This window comes from Lynx canadensis, chromosome B2, assembly GCF_007474595.2.
Source record: "Lynx canadensis isolate LIC74 chromosome B2, mLynCan4.pri.v2, whole genome shotgun sequence".
NCBI lineage: Eukaryota > Metazoa > Chordata > Mammalia > Carnivora > Felidae > Lynx > Lynx canadensis.
Genome location: NC_044307.1, coordinates 150,009,993 through 150,025,875, shown reverse-complemented (window position 1 = coordinate 150,025,875; position 15,883 = coordinate 150,009,993). Strand labels below are relative to the sequence as shown.

The window sequence follows — 15,883 nt, the reverse complement described above, 5'->3', positions numbered from 1 at the left end:
GGCTGATGTATGGGTCAGGCTTCTCCGGAGAAACAACCAATAGGATATACGTATGTATTTATCTATAGATATCTCTATCTGGATATCTGTATCCGTCTGTCTGTCTGTCTGTCTATCTAGACAGAGAGAGGGAGGTATTACCAGGAATGGGCTCACTTGAGTGTGGAGGCTGACATGTCCCTATATCAACAGTCGGCAAACGGGAGACCCAGGAGAGACAATGGTGTAAGTTTCGGTCTGAGAGCCAGCAGGCCCCAGACTCAGGAAGAGCCACGTTTTAGTTCAAGTCCAAAGGCAGGAAAAAGACAGATGCTTGAAAGCTTGAAAGCATCAGGTAGGTGTTAGACCCCTTCCTTCAGGGAGGGTCAGCCCCTTTATTCTATTCAGGACTCGATTGGACAAGGCCCACCCACATTAAGGGGGGGTAATGCGCTTTACTCTCTACCTGTTCCGATGTTAATCTCATGCAAAAACATCCTCCTGACACACCCAGGATAATCTTTGACCAAATACTTGGGCACCCAGTGGCCCAGTCAAGCTGACACAGAAAATTAACCATCACAGATGATTAGCAAATGGTAGGACCTATATAATAAGGTCATAATATAATATATAAGGTCCTAATATAATATAGTAAGAAAAATAGAGGAGGAGCTGTTCGTTTTAATGGGTGGTTCAGGGGAAAAAATGATGTGTTCAGCTGTGGACTTGTTAGTTGAGTTTCTGTGCAAGTGGAAATAACACTTCAAGCAGAGAGTGGGCAGTGGGCACGTTAGCCTGAAGCTTGGAAGGGAAGTCTGGCGTGGAGTTAAAAAGGAGCTGTCATCTGGATATAAACGACGTTCTCCGCCTACGTTGGCGGGTCTCTGACGATCCTCTCTGACCCCCCCCAGTTTTGTTCATCCTGCATCCAGTCCGTCACCCATCCAGGTTTCCCCCCACCCGTGGGATCTCAGATGACTCTGCCCTTCACGCAGCCGTGGTCCGAGCGACGTTCCCGGCTGGTTCCCGGAGACTTGCCCGCACCTTGTCCAGCTCTTCCCTGGTCAGAGGCAGAGTTACCACGCAGAGAAACACCTTCTAGCTAAAACCCTTTCGTGGTCCCGTTGCACTTAGGACAGAACAAGATGCAGCCGGCCACTGTCCCCGCTGGTTCCCACCACGTGGCCTTCCAGTGCCTTCCAGAGCCTGCGGTGGGTCTGCTCACGCGGGGTCTGCTGTGTTTGTGTTTTGTTTGATACTCGGTCTTTGTGTAGATGCCTCTTTTCACTTTTCTCAGCGTAGACGACCGCTAACTCGCCTGTCGGGTTTTGGCTTTGCTGACACTCGCAGGGGCGCCCCGTCTTCCCGCTCTCCGCTCTCCAGATGACCCGCTATGCAGAGTCCTAACAACTGCGTTTACGTACGTAACTTGTAGTCATTTGTTCAGCGACGTTCCTGTAGCGGGATGTTAGCGCCACGAGGCTGGCGTGCCCCTCACTCACCGCTGCTTTCCAGGGTTTATTTCACAGCCTGAGCGATGACCGCATCTCTCTCGAATACACGGATGTGCAAGGAGAATGACGCGTAACATGCCGATCGCGTCGGGGGCTGGCACCCCGCTGGGAGGAACGGTCAACCCGTTCAGTGATGGGCCAGCCCCCAGAGCATTCTCTTCTGACAGCCACAAGTGCTCCGGTCGCTGGTGGGAAGCTTCCCTCAAGGCTACCATTTTCTGAGCCGTTTGGCTTGTTAAGTGTGAATTAGCTTACTGTATCTTCTCGCTAGAGAAACGGAAGCATTCGTTTCAGGACTGTTGTTGTAACGCTAAACAATTCCCATTAATCTGGAATGTGTATGTGTGGCCCGACGCACGTATACGTCCGTACAGATTCACGAGTAACGTGAGTTGTTTCATGTGACGAACCTCACTCCGCTGCCGTGCACCGTTTTTGCCAACCCGCGGTGGGTCCTGAGCACCTCTCAGGTCATGAGCTGCAGCGTGAGAGAAACGAGAAAATGTGCACTTGGAGGTACTGGGAAGGGGACAGTGATATGCAAGGGTCTGGTGGCTCCACGCTGAGAGCCGGGTGCCGGCCCCTCCTGGAGCAGTGCCTGCGTCCCCCGGGCACTCGCCCCCGCTGCCTTCGCCTTCTTGGCTCTCGAGGATGTGGGTGAGAGTTTGGAACAGCATTTCTTGGATCCAGAACATGGCTGATCGTGCCCGTGTACACACTTGATTTAATGACCTGTTGTATGTGGGGGGCCAGGTCAGCGGCCGCTCCTTCCCGAGTAGGGGTGCTATCGTGTGCGGAGTGGGTCAGGCACTCCCCTGCCCTCCAGGGCCTACAAGCCAGCAGGCCACACCTGCCAAGACAGCTGTGGCCATACGGGGTGACCCAGGGCACCACAGAGGCGAACAGGGCTGGGGGACTCACCCCCCGGACCTTTGTCTGGGAACAGGAAGCCGGGAGGGAGTTGGCCAGACCGAAGGCACAGCATACACCCTGGAAAAACCCTGCTGGGGGGGAAGGGAGGAGGTGAGGAGCAGGGGTGGGCAGGCAAGGAGGGGTGCGCTGGGGCCACAACGGGGCAGGGGGCTCGGGAACCATTTTACGGGGCCTTGGGCTTTGTCCTGAGGACAACGGGGTCCTCAGGGATTATAAGGCTTGGATGTCAGCATTGGTCTGGTCACGCTGTGGAGAACGGGTTGAGACGGGGTTACGAGATGGAGAGGCGGGGGCTCCCCTCTGCGGCAATTGGGAGACACGCGGCAGGTGCAGAGGATGACAGAAGCAAGGACACGACAGAGAAGAGGCTGAGTCAACGTGGGAACGAAAGGGAAAGACCCCCAATAGCTGAGTCACGGGCAGAAGGTGTGCCTGGCTGTCGCCATCAGAGGAGCCGGGAGAAGGAGCCGGTGTGGCCCTGGGGACCGCGCCATCTGCCGCACACCGGGTGCCCCATCGACAGGTGCTGGTACAGGTTTCTGGAGGTCGGGGACACAGGTCAGCTGGACACCGTTCGGAGTTAGCAGTGTGGATGGTCGCTAACACCACGCGGCAGGAAGTGGTTCCCACAGCAGGGCCGAAGCAACCCCCGCCCTCCTGGATCGTGCAGCTGTGACCCCGGTGGCCTGTGCCCTCACCCCAGCTGGGGGCGGTGAAGCCCTGTGAGGCCGCGCTTGGCAGCTGGAGACATTTTTTCCTTGGTCGGGGGGCTCCGCCTTCAGCTCTGGAACGTTACTAGAAACCTCTCCACAACCGAGCCAGTTAGCGAGGCAGCAGATTCCGTGACAGTGACGTCATTGCATTGGCCGGGCCGTGAGTGACAGGTGGCTCCAAACGGGGGAGGGTCTCTGCAAATTCCCCGGGGAAGAGACGCCCGGCCTCCTGCCCCCGGTGCTCGCCTCGACGTGGAGCTAAGCAGGTGGTTTCTGCGTAGGTCTGACTTGCCAGGTGAAATTCCTCCGGTCCCCCAGTCCCCACGCGTGGGGGCGTGAGGAGCGTCTGGACGGGCCGCCCCTGTGAATTGCGGGGGATTCACGGGCATAAAGATACTCTCTTGTCTTCTCGTCCAAAATGCCACACAGACTCCCCACGAACGGCGACGTCCGCTGATGCGTGATAGAGACGCGTCTTAGTTTTGTCCTTCCACGTGGTGGTGAGAATCCGCTTGGAGCGAGGGGAGAGTTCCTTGCGGGGGCCTGAGTGGTGCTAGTCGGTCACGGGGGAGGCAGGCTGAGGTCCCGACCCCTCGGCTGCGCAAACCAGCTGAGTCACTTTTGGCTGAGACGTGTCTCAGCGGCAGTACGGTCAGCGGACCTTATTTTTTTTATGCCTTTTATTTTTGTGGGCCTTCTGCCCAACTTTGCTAACGCCAATTTAGCTGCTGTTTGGGGACGCACAGACGAGGAGCCTAGCGGGCGTGGTGGGAGTTTCGAGCTGGTGGGCATGCTGTGTTCTCAGGGAAGGCCAAACGGCACGTTGAATGCGTCAGCCACAGCCCGTCAAGGAGCCGTTTGGGGTGGATATTAATGGCAGAGACGTCTCTTTTTAAGCTCCATCACTTCAGAACGGCGGGGGCCATTTCATGAACCATCGGGGCCCGCCTTAGACATCCGTGGCCACAGATCTGGAGGGAGGTTCCGGTTTAGGAACCCGGAGGACAGCGGTCGGACACAGGAACAGTGAATCTTTGCGGCTTTGCAATTAAGCCGCGTGGCGCTGGTACATGGCTTACGTTCTCCCGGTTTTAGGTTTCTTTCGCAGAGGCCCTACCCACGGTTCGAGGAGGTCGGAGCTTCTCAAAATGACAGAAATAGAGACTCCAGGAAAAAAAACGCACGGAAGCGAGACTGACGACGACGGGAGTCGCGTTCTTAGCGGCCCGCGCTGCCGGCTCCCGGGCACGAAGACGGAGCAGAGCGTGTGCGTTTGGCCGGGGCGGTCGGCCGTGTGGTCCAGCTGCCCCCACCGCCCTTGGCTTCCAGTTGGTGGCGCGTCTGATCTGGGCTTCGCTCAAGCCCGGCAGACCCGCAGCAGAACAGGTGGCCAACCTTGCCCGCTCGCCACCCGTTGGAGACGGCGGTCCCTATATTAAGTAAATGAGCCCGGGGTGCTGGATTAGGTCAGTCCCTAAAAGTGGTTCTGATTTGGCCTCGCTGCACGGGAACGGCGTGTTGCTGCCGCCCGGGGAGAACCAGCCCGAATGTTGACAAACCCCAGCGGGAGGTGTGCTCTCTGGCACGTGGGGGAGTGAGACTGTCCACGCTCCAGGAGGAGGAGCGGGCGACTCCCGGCCCGAAACCCATTTCTCACCGAGGCAGGATGCTTTCTCGCTTCCGGCAAGCCTTCTCGAAATTCTACGGGGCGCTGTTAGTAAGTACCTTTGCTGCTTCTTTACAAACTGCTTCGGAGCACGCCGTGTTATCCCGTCCGGGAGCCTCACTGGCCAGTCCCTTAGGTAATTGTATTTCAAAGTCACCCATGACATTGCTAACCTTTCCCCCTCGCTTCCTGATACTTAACAGGAGACCTGGAGTGTGATTTTTTTTTTTCTTTTAACTTTCACTTTTGTCATTTATTCTTCTTCGTTTAGGTGCAAACTCGTCCCGCTTGGCTGCTGCTTTTGTTTATATGTTGACTCGCGAGGGGGTCCTGTTGCCCAGCGGCTGCTCTCTGGCAGACGTTATTTGATCTCGCCGTTGAGACTGCAGAACCTCGCTCGCTCTTGGGCCCCTGCTCGAGCTCTGGTCTCTGGGGGCAGCGGTTTCTTTTCCGCAAGGGGCGAGTTTAGGTTATCTAGAGCTGGAGGCACAAGGTAGGAGGCTGAGCGGCGTTCAGTCCTTTTAGGTTTTTCTTACACTTCTGCCCTCTTCTTTCTCTGCCGTTTTTTTATATTTTTTTAATGTTGATTTTTGAGAGAGAGCGAGCGCACGTGCGTGCACAAGCAGGGGAGGGGCAGAGAGAGAGGGAGACACAGAATTCGAAGCGGGCTCCGGGCTCCGAGTTGTCAGTTCAGGGGCTCGAACTCCTGAACTGTGAGATCGTGACCTGAGCTGAAGTTGGATGCTCAACCGACTGAGCCACCCCGGGCGCCCCTCTGCTTATTTTAGACCACTTTGTCCTCCCAGCCCTCCTTCCCTGAGCCAGCAGGTGCCAGCAGGTGAGGGTGAGGTGGGAGGTGAGGTCTTGGATCTGGACTTGCTCTGTGGGGCATTGGCACAAGCACCCCCCTGCCTGGCTCACTTTGTCTCCCCCTGGGAATCCCGTTTGACAGAACTGTGTCTTTGTTAATTTGTGGTCCACTCTCCCAACGGGATTCCCTGTCCTGTTACTGGTCCTGTGTAAGAGGTTGACTTTAATTGGTCTGTGGATATTCACTGAGCATCATGGGTAGCTGCCCAACGAGGGGGGGGGGGGGATGTGTGCCCTCGCCAGCTTCCTCCTAGCCTTCTGTGATTCGTAATATTCTGTTCTAATCTTCGGATAAACAAGTAAATGCCTGGATAAAGAAATGCCTGGGGCACCCGGGTGGCTCAGCTGGTTAAGCATCCGTCTTTGGTTCAGGCCACGATCTCGCGATTGGTGAGTTCGAGCCCCACGTCGGGCTCTGTGCTGACGGCTCGGAGCCTGGAGCCCGCTTCGGATTCTGTGTCTCCCTCTGTCTCTGTGCCCCTCCCGGACTCATGCTCTGTCTCTCAAAAATAAATAAACATTAAAAAAGATTTTTTTTTTTTTAAAGAAAGAAACGCCTGAAACACACTCAGCACTGTTATTTGGAATATGCCTTTGCCTCAACCCCACGGGGCCCCCAGTCCCTTTGAAGATTTAGACCGGAGTCCTTAGATGTGTCGGGGCCTGGGGTGCCGTGCACACTGTGGTACTAACGGGGAGCACACAGTATGTGGTATAAACTGGGCGTGGTGGCGAAGAAAGTGTCTTGCAGGCGGTCAGACCCCACTGGCCCCTGCGAGGACGCAAACTTGGCAGGGGGTGCCCAGCTGGGACGCAGGAGCAGTTGTTGGGGAGCCTGGCGGGCCTCGCAGGGGTTTGTGAGGAGAGCCCGGCCCCTGGAAATCCTTGTGGAGTCACAGGTGAGGGAGGCCTGAGCTGCAGGAGCCGCGAAAGGGAAGGGAGGTCCCCCCGCCGCCCCCGCGCTCTGAGCCGGGACGCGAGCCCCAGACGGCGCCCGCCCTGCCTGTTTGCCCTTTGCTGGTTTCCGCCCGTCACGCGTCACAGACGTTTGTGTGTATCCGCACAGAGCGCAGGTTTCCCAAGCTGAACCACCCGGGCCCGAATCTTCTAGAACCTGAAGGATCTTTGAGAGGTTTCACTTCTGTTCTCGCGTGGCGAAACCGCGACGGGAACCGTAGGAACCGTGTGCGGTTGGCGCTCACGGGTGCCGCACGCTGTTTATGACCCAGCTAGCCAAGAATCTGTTTAAAGCTTTCACTTAATTAACGGTCCTTATAAAACATAGAGATGTCAGTGCCAGGTAACAGCCCTCGTGAACGCGCGTGCACGGCAGGAGCACTCAGAGGTCTCCGTCCCCGGGGACTTCCCTGAAGAATGGAAACAGATAGGTCCGTCTTCGGTGCAAACACGCATCGCTTGTATTTGTACACGTGGTCACTTACGTCTGAAACTAGAACCTTCCAGAGGACCAGCGCTCGTTAGGCGGCGTGTCTGTGTCTGTTTCGCAGACGAGGAGCCCGAGGCCATCTGGAGGAGGTGAGTTGCCCGGTTCCCCGGGTGGTGGTGAAGCCAGGGGTGTGACCGCGCGGGCCAGCTGCCGAGCAGAGGCCCCACGCCGCCCTCCCCGGGGAGGGGACGTTCGCCTCACGTGTGGACAGGGCAGCCGTGTGGCGCCGTGTGGGGGACGCCGGCCTGGAAGTGGACGAGCGGGGGTGACGGTGCTCTGTCTGTTAAGGATCCTTACGACTGTGTAAAGCGGTTCGTGGCCACCAGGACGCAGTTCTGGCCGCAACGTCCGCGTCTGATTTCCCGATGTCTGCCGGGAATCCCGTCTGGCTCTCTGAGCCGACGGGCGTGTATTTCTGCGGCCGGGACGCTCCGTGCCGAGGAACAGGCAGATTCGCCGCCATTCTGCGGGATGGAAAGGGCCAGTTTGCCGAGCCGTTGCTCTAGTGGGTTCTCTCCGGGTATATCGACACCTTTCCGCACCGGAGTGGGATCCGCAGTGGATGCGATCGACAGACGTGACCACGTGCACGGGCTCGTGTGTCCAAGCCGCAGAGGCACACGGCTTCCTGCCCTCACCCTCCTCCCTCCAGTCCTCACCGTGCCCCTTCCCGGACAGCCCCCTCCCGGCCATCGGCACCCCTCCCCGGGGAGGGACGCAGTCAGGACTCCTGGGCGCCTGCCAGCAAGGTCGGGGGCCTCGGAGCGGCTGCCGGTTCCACCTCAGCATCTGGTGAGTCCCTATCAGGGTACCTCTCTCTGTGGGGCGACGGCAGGTGGACGCCCACTGTCCCAGCAAAGCGCACGGCGATGCTGGGCTCAGCCCCTTGTAGCTACCACCGGGCAGCCCTGTTCGGACTCAACAGACGTTTGCCTGTGAACCGTGGGGGCCTTTAAGTGCACGGGGTTCAAGCAGCCAGCTTACACGGTTGTCCTCGGTTACCCACGCCTGTCCTCTGGGGTCCCTCCGGCCGGCCCAGGGTGCGTCAGCTGCACAGGGCCAGCGGGGCCCGCAGGTCTGAGGGCACAGCCGGAAGGAACAATGCACAGTGAGGCTGGCCGGGCTCAGCCTCGCCTCCCCTCCCCTCCACCTCCCTGTTCCTGTGTCCAGGCACACGGTTTCGGTCTTCCCTGTCGGACTGAGGGGACACACACGCCCACGGCAGGTGTGGCGGGCACCTGGTCCCCGGGTTCCTCTCCGGGTGAATCCAGACGCCTCCCATCGGAGGCAAGAGAACCAGCCTTTCCACGGAAGCGGAGAAACCGCGCATCCACGCCCCAGTGGGGGGCACGCGGGGCTGCTGGTGCGCACGGCCGCTGCAGGGGCGGCTTGGGCCGAGGGGCCCGGTTCCGCGCCGCATGCAGGGAGGGGAGCGTGCGGCGGGTGCTGGATGACAGGGGAGGGGGGAGTCTCCACTGCGAGACGGCCGTGTGGAGCGCGAGCACCTGTGTTGTCGCCGATGTTGGAGCGGCTCCTCGGGGCCGTGTTCGGACGCCGGGCGCTGCTGAAAGCCGCCGACACCGCTCAGGGAGTGACGGGCCCGGCTGCTCCGACGAGTGACCTGCTCTGACCAGGGGCGGGCAGCGTCGGTGCACGAGGGTCTGGGGTGGGCAGGAAAGTGTGCTGTCGGGGCCCCCGGCTCTCTGTGGCCAGTCCTGAGCCGGAGCTGTGCGATTGATGACGCCTGTGGCCGGGCCTTCCCCGTCCGTCAGTCACACGTGATAAGTCCCGTGGATTTGAGTGTCTTTCTTGGTCTTCGGCCTCCACCTTCAAGCCCTTACCTGCTCACTCAGGATTACGTCCAGGTTCTCTTCCTGCTCGAGACTCTTGGGGCTGTGGGCGACGTGCGTGCAGGTGCGTGTAGGTGTGCGTGTGTACAACAGGTGTGTGCAGGTGTGTGCGGGCATGTGCAGGGGCTGACTCATGTCTCCAGCTCGGAGGACCCCTCATCGCCGCGCTGGTCCGATTCCTCTCCGCCTTTCAGTCTGGATCTGGGAAATGGAGGCCTTGTTGTGGCTCTTTGGGGATTAAGCTCCCGATTCCCCATTAGAAGATGCCAGCCCCGTTTTAAGTGCATTACACGTAATAACCCACTTAATCCGCAAAAGTCGTAGGAGGCCGGTGCATTGGTTACCCCACTTTACGTAGGCAGGAAGTGAACATGAGCAGGTCGCGTGTTTATAGGTGTGCACGCTGCTGTGTATAGAAACCATTGCTAAGGGGCGCCTGGGTGGCGCAGTCGGTTAAGCGTCCGACTTCAGCCAGGTCACGATCTCGCGGTCTGTGAGTTCGAGCCCCGCGTCAGGCTCTGGGCTGATGGCTCAGAGCCTGGAGCCTGTTTCCGATTCTGTGTCTCCCTCTCTCTCTGCCCCTTCCCCATTCATGCTCTGTCTCTCTCTGTCCCAAAAATAAATAAACGTTGAAAAAAAAAAAATTAAAAAAAAAAAAAAAAAAGAAACCATTGCTAAGCTGCCTGTCACGTTAGTGCCGCACAGCTAACCCCGGGGCACTTCCTAGAGCCTGGAAGACTTGTGACTCCAGCCGCGCGTCGTTTCCCCCGTCGGCCCACGAACGTTCCGTGCGCAGAAGCGGTGCTGCGTGCCCCTCGCTCAGACCCCAGCCCGGGGTGACGTGTTGCTTCACGGTCCTGCTCTTTGCTAAGTGGCCGTCAGTGGACCTGGGAAAGATAACGTTGCGTGGGTTCCTCATCACCGGTCCCTTAGGACTTACCGTCCTCGAAGGCGTGGCTCTGGCGGTAGGGTATTCTCCGCGGGCGAGGGGGGTGGCCAGAGCGGGGCCGGCACGGGCAGGGGGTCAGAGAAGACTTCCGGGCCGTGGCTCTCGGCCGCCCCCAGGTCTGGCCCCCGTGTCCCGGTGTTCACAGCACGTGTGCCCACGGCCGAGCCCGGCACCTTCCAACCCCCCCGAAGACTCACCTGCACACAGGCCTCAGTGACCGTGGGAGCCTTGCCCGACACTTTGGGCAGAGGAGAGCGAGGGCAGCAGCCGTGTCCCAGGAAGCCCAGGGACCCCTGCCCTGCCTTCTGCCCTCAGAGACCCCCATCAGCTGCACCCCAGCCCGAGCCTCTGCTGTCCTTTGTCCCGGCATCACCCCCCCCATCCCGCTCTGGCCAGGTGGGGGGGCCGAGCTAGCGAGGAAGCCCCGCTCACAGAGGCCGCCCCCGTGGCAGGCGGGTGGCCTGGCGGCCTTGGTGTCGCTCATGTATCTGGGGCTCGTTCCTGCTGCGCAGGGCTCAGCAGTCTCCTCTCCCTGGGCTCACGTCCTCTCCTCCGTGTGACCGGCCGGCACGAACGTGTCCCGGGGCCCCTGTCGCCCTGACTCGGTCCTTCCACGCCTTTACTGGGCCACATTCTCCTCTTTCTCCTTCCACCTGCCAACGGAGGACATGGAGCGATGCCCCCGTGTGCGCGCACGCCCCCCGGGCCCTTGGGAGGGCTGTCGGGGCAGCCGGTGTGCACGGGCACCAGAGGGAGGCCTGGGTGCTGCCACGGGACCCCTCGGTGTGGCAAGGTCCCGCCCGGCATAGCCGGAAACAGTGGGCTAGATGTGGGGACGTGCAGAGGAGTGTAATCTGGCTGGCAGTCAAGGCGGTCTTCATGGAGGAGGTGGCCAGTCTCACAGGATAAACAGGAGGAGCCAAGTGAGTGGAAGAGGGGAGGGCACAAGCGAAAGGCAGGCCATGCGATGCCATGGGGGACACAGTCTGTAGGCAGGGGACAGGCTCCCGTGGCTGTCGCAGGGCTTGCCAGGTTGAGTTTCTTTGGCGGGTCCTAGCACAACGCTGCGGGTTCGACCCTGGCCCCTCTGCATCCTTCTCTGAAATCATCTGGAAGCATCTTCCCACCTGCACGTGAAGCCGATAAGAAGCTCGGGAATGCGTCGAGGGACGAGGACAGCCGCCTCCGCCAGGCTCGGGAATGCGTCGAGGGACGAGGACAGCCAGGCATCCCGCGGCAGGAGAGGTGGGCGTGGCTTGGTGGTGCCCCCACGCATCCCCAGCCCTAGTGACCAGCCCCGGCTGTGACTGTCGTCGCGGTGATGGGGGCCAGCAGGACCGGCCATGCCCCTGTCCCTGGTGTCCGGGCCTGATGAAGCTCGCCCGCCTGTGTCTGGTCTGCGAGGGCACCAAGTCTCTCCGGCCGTGTGCTGCCCTCGGCCCCTGGACCCGAGGTGTGAGGTGGAGACACCGAAGCTCCTCGCGCACGCTAGCCGGCCCGTGTCACCTGACCGCGTCTGTCGGTGTCGCTCTCGGAGTCTAGTGGTGCCGTCCCAGCAGCATCCGGACCCGGGCTGCGGGCCCACGGCTCCCTCCCCGGCTCCCGGCTTGGGGCTGGTTTCTCAGTCCCAGACGGTCACCTTGGCCGGGAGAAACCAGGTCCACAGAAGTGTGAGGACCCGAAGCGATGATGCGCGGAGGCTGTCCCCACAGAAGCTGGGCTGCAGGAGGAGCTACGACGCCGTCGGTTCGAGCCCACGGTCTTCTCCAGTCCCGGATGAACCTGCGCTCCCAGCAGCCTGTGTCGGCACAGGAGACCCTGTCCATGTTCCCAGGGAGCTTAGGGCGGGAAGGACAGGGACAGAAGTGCCCAGTGGGGCCCCTAACCACAGAGGTCCCAGTGCTTCCGTGCTCCTGGCCCCGGACACTCGTGCCGCGTGCGTCCAGGCCCCCTCTGCGTCTCCACAGCACGCAGCACCGCCCGGCGCGTGGGGACGAGGCGCCCTGGCACCCGCTGTTTGCATCAGGATGGCCCTGGTGGGGGGCGGTGGCACCCCTCCCCCCCCCCGGGTGTCCACGAGCCATCTGCCCCCACGGGCTTCTCTTTGTCCCCGCCATGTTTCTTAGCCACCCAGATACAGCTCTTCAGACCTTACAACATTCTGTTACTGTCACGTCTAAAGAGGTAGAAAAAGCACCACCTTGTGAACAGTTAGGCCCAGGCTTTCTCTCGGGAAACACGCTGAGTTGTTTGGGGAACAGGTCAGGCTTGTGCTGGGAGGGAAACCCGCTGAGGGTGCATCCAAGGGGGCAGTGCCCACCGAGACCCCACCCCTCCTGGGAGGGCAGGTGCTAAGCCTGTTCCCTGACCCCCGTCCCCGCTGCAGCCAGATGAGGGCCGTGCTAGCAGACTCACTTCATGCCGTAGGTTCTCACAGGACAGAGTCCGGGGTGGGAGCGGGGCATCGCCAGCCTTTGCTGCACCTGCTGCGTTCCCGGCCTCGACGCGGGAGCAGCTGGGGAGAAAGGTCGCTCTGCTGCTGGATGCCTCCGCCAGCCTGGGGCCCGGCGCCACGGGGGTCTGGCAGTCCCGAAGGACTAGCCCCCAGGACGCCCCCTCCCACCTGCCACCTTGCGCCTACGGGCCAGCCAGTTCCCTCACCACCCCACACCCACCAGGGGTGGATTTTGGCGCCCGAAGGTGTTAAGCGTCCGGAATGCGTTCTTCTCCCACATTCTCCGTCTGATACGTGCTCTGGTGGCATTTGTGCGCGGGCAGTGATCTGGGGACATCGATTTCCCAGGCAGAGGAGCGCTGTGGGAAAAAGGGACGTTTGCTGATTAATGGAGGGAAGAGTCGTAAGCCCCCGTTCTTAGGTGAATCATTAATTACAAATGAAATCTGACATCATGTGACCACATAATTAATAAGGTAAATCTAAAACTAATAATTTAAACTAATGAGATAATTTTGAACATTTCAGATGTCTGGAACTGAGGGAATGAGGTCTATAGATTATAACTGACTCTTGAAGCATTTTCTCTCTCATTTACTCATTGCCGGGTTGGGAGGGCATGGTCATCGTTCTTGCCTTTTCAACACTTTCTCCTAATTAAGAACATGATTGCACAGGGACGCCTGGGTGACTCAGTGGCTTAAGTGTCTGACTCTTAGATTTGGCTCAGGTCAGGATCTCGTGGTTTGTGAGATTGACTCCCACGTCGGGCTCTGTGCTGAGAGCCCAGAGCCTGCTCGGGGTTCTCTCTCTCCCTCTGTCTCTGCCCCTCCCCTGCTCGTGCTCTCTCCCTCTCTCAAAATAAACTTAAAAAAGAATGTAATTGCATATAATTTATAAAATTAAACTCGCTGGGGTTTCAGACGCCTGCAGCACGCGCAGTCCCATACAGAGACGCGTGAAGGTGTTAATGGTCATGAGGACACGTGGGTTTCAAGCCTGGCCTCTGATTTCTCGGACCCGCGTGCGCGTCCGTGAAGCCAGACTCCGGAGTGAAAGTGTGGGTCCCCACGCACCGGAGCGTGGACCTGAGCGACCCCGGGTGGGCTTAGCCAGAGGCACACAGTGGGGCCACATGTCTCCCCAGTGGCAGACCTTCTCTCCATCCCTCATTTAACTTTCTCTTCTCTTTTGTTGCTTTTCACCCTACAGTGACTTGGCTGTAAGAACATGGCTATAAACGTTAGGATCTACGTTACTAATGGCCTTCCAGAAGCATCGGTCACAGAGGGTGGTGCGAGTCTCCGGGGAGCAGGGCGGTAGGAGACACTGAGGGCAGATAGGACGCTGTTTGCAGGGAGCCGGCTTCCCTCAGAGGCTCTGATCAAGGGTCTTGCTGTAAGCGAGCAGCCACTGTGTCCTTTGTGTCTGGGTCACTGGTACTCCTCTCCAAGCTCCCGCCGATTGTCTTCTTGGGATCCCGATTATTCTCACCCTCTGAGACAGACTTTGGGGGCGCCACAGAGCCCCCCAGCATTGGCCCGCCCTTCCCGGCTCTCCCTCCCGCCGCCCGGGGGCTCGGGGCTCTGAGTGGGGCGCGGTGAGCAGACCCCCCACATCTATGACGTGAGCCGAGGGTGAACCCTGGGCAAGAAAAAGAGCAAGAACATCCCATTTGCCTTCGGTGGCATTTCAACACCAGTGTTTTATTAAGTAAGTGGGACCGAAAGAGCCGAGGGAGGCCTGTGCCTTTGTTTTCAATTGAGCGTTTATGGTCCTCGTTTCATTACTGAATTAAAACGGAGAAAGCTGGTACATTTTATTGCCTATAAGTAGCGAAGGGGAAGTTTGTTCCGAAATGTGTTCCTTGGCTGAACTGCCCGTAGGTTAAACAGAAAAGCAGCCTCTGAAAACCTTAGGGCGCTGCTTAAGGACGAGCAAAACGTTACGATTAAACCATGCGTGGCACAGGCCATTTCTCGCTTTACATTCTTACTCGTCATGAGATTTAAACCTGAGCCTACCATCCTGGGACAGAATGATGGGGTTTGAGAGTGACGCACAGGAAGGCTAGTATGTGTCCCCTTGCGGAGGGGCTGAGGACGGGACACTCCTGGCGGGGACACTGTTGGGGGAGGGAGGGTGTCACCGCATTAGCCTCCTGCGGTGGGGAATTCAAGAGAGGGCTTTGTCCCTGGGACAGAGGCCACTGTGTCATTTTGGGAGCAACCTCGGGGGGGCAGAAACGAAGGAGTGGCCCAGCGCTGGGACCTGAAGCCACACGAGGAGGGCAGCGTCTGGGGGCCACCGGGGCACAGCTCTCCTTCTGCGCCCGGGACCCCAGGCGTCCAGGCAGAAAGAGGCTCAGATTTCCCAGGGGTGGCGAGTCTGGGCAGCAGGTTGAGGGAGGGACCAGGGACAGGCCTACAGGGAGACGTCGTGCACGGGGCCGACGTGAGGACCGTTGGTCCTGGGGGTGGTGAAGGTCGCGGGCCCCCCGCCGCCGCTGCCTGTCCCGAGGCGGGGCGTCTGCTTCCTCCACGGTCCGTCAGCCCGCAGCGTCTTCAGCTGTGCAGCGGTGCTCAGACATCGTAGTTCTCCAAACGTCTGTGGGTTGACACGCGAGGGAACAGAGGCTTCCTTTCTTGCTCTGATTTCTACCGCCTTTTCCTTTCTGGCTGGGTTTCTTTCCGTCTCCTTCTGTCTTCGCTGTTCGCTGCAGAACGAAGGCTGACTTGGAGCAGAAGAGGGGGAAAGGCAGGAGGGAGACGGGGGCTGGTAGGGACAGATGGCACCTGGGGGGACACTGAGGGTCCCCCTTCACCCTGCCGTCCCCCTGGGCCCTGTCCTCCGTGCCCTTGCGTCTTCGCAGTTTGCACTGTCTTACGTGGAGGCAAACGTGAGGGGCAGTGTGTGTTATTCGTTGCGTCGTGACCTACGGGGCAACATCCGTCACTCAATTGTTCTCTTTGCGGTTTTATTCCCACTAATGTGTTGCCTGTTTGTGCTGGTGGCTGGCCAGCCAGGTCTTGTAACGTGAGCCGCGTTTCGTAAAATTGCTATTTGTGGCAAACGAGTATGGATCCGTGTGCTCACGACCGCAGCCAAAGATCCACTTGGGGATGGACATCTAAATACACACAGCTCCTAAATGTTCAACCCGCGGACAAATCTGGGAAATTCAGCTGCCATCACCGATGACGTACTGTGCACTTGAGTGTTGAGCACCGGCACGCACGGTGGGGCCGCAGGGGCAGCACCAGACGCAGGGAATTTAGAATTGAAAGACCTAGAATTCGGGCGCCTGGGTGGTGCAGTCGGTTAAGCATCCGACTCTTGATCTCAGCTCAGGTCGTGATCTCACGGTTTGTGAGTTAGAGCCCGCGTGGGCTCCAAGCTTGGAGGCTGCTTGGAATTCTGTCTCTCCTCCTCTCTGCCCCTCCCTGCTTGTGTGCGCGCTCTCTCTCTCTCTCTCTCTCTGTCTCTCAAAATAAATAAATAAGC

The 15,883-nt window shown here is 59.2% G+C and overlaps 1 protein-coding gene across 7 annotated transcripts in view; it reads left to right on the top strand.

Moving 5' to 3' along the window:
- RPS6KA2 (ribosomal protein S6 kinase A2) overlaps positions 1 to 15,883 on the top strand; it is a 235,120-nt gene that overhangs the window by 66,651 nt on the left and 152,586 nt on the right. Inside the window, exon 1 of one of the 7 annotated variants that reach the window (XM_030316768.2) lies at positions 4,238 to 4,859. The exons of the other annotated variants lie outside the window; for them this stretch is intronic. Coding sequence (XP_030172628.1) covers positions 4,809 to 4,859 — 51 coding nt within the window. The 5' untranslated portion in view covers positions 4,238 to 4,808. Of the gene's footprint in view, positions 1 to 4,237; positions 4,860 to 15,883 lie in introns of those variants that run through there. 7 annotated transcript variants of the gene reach the window in all.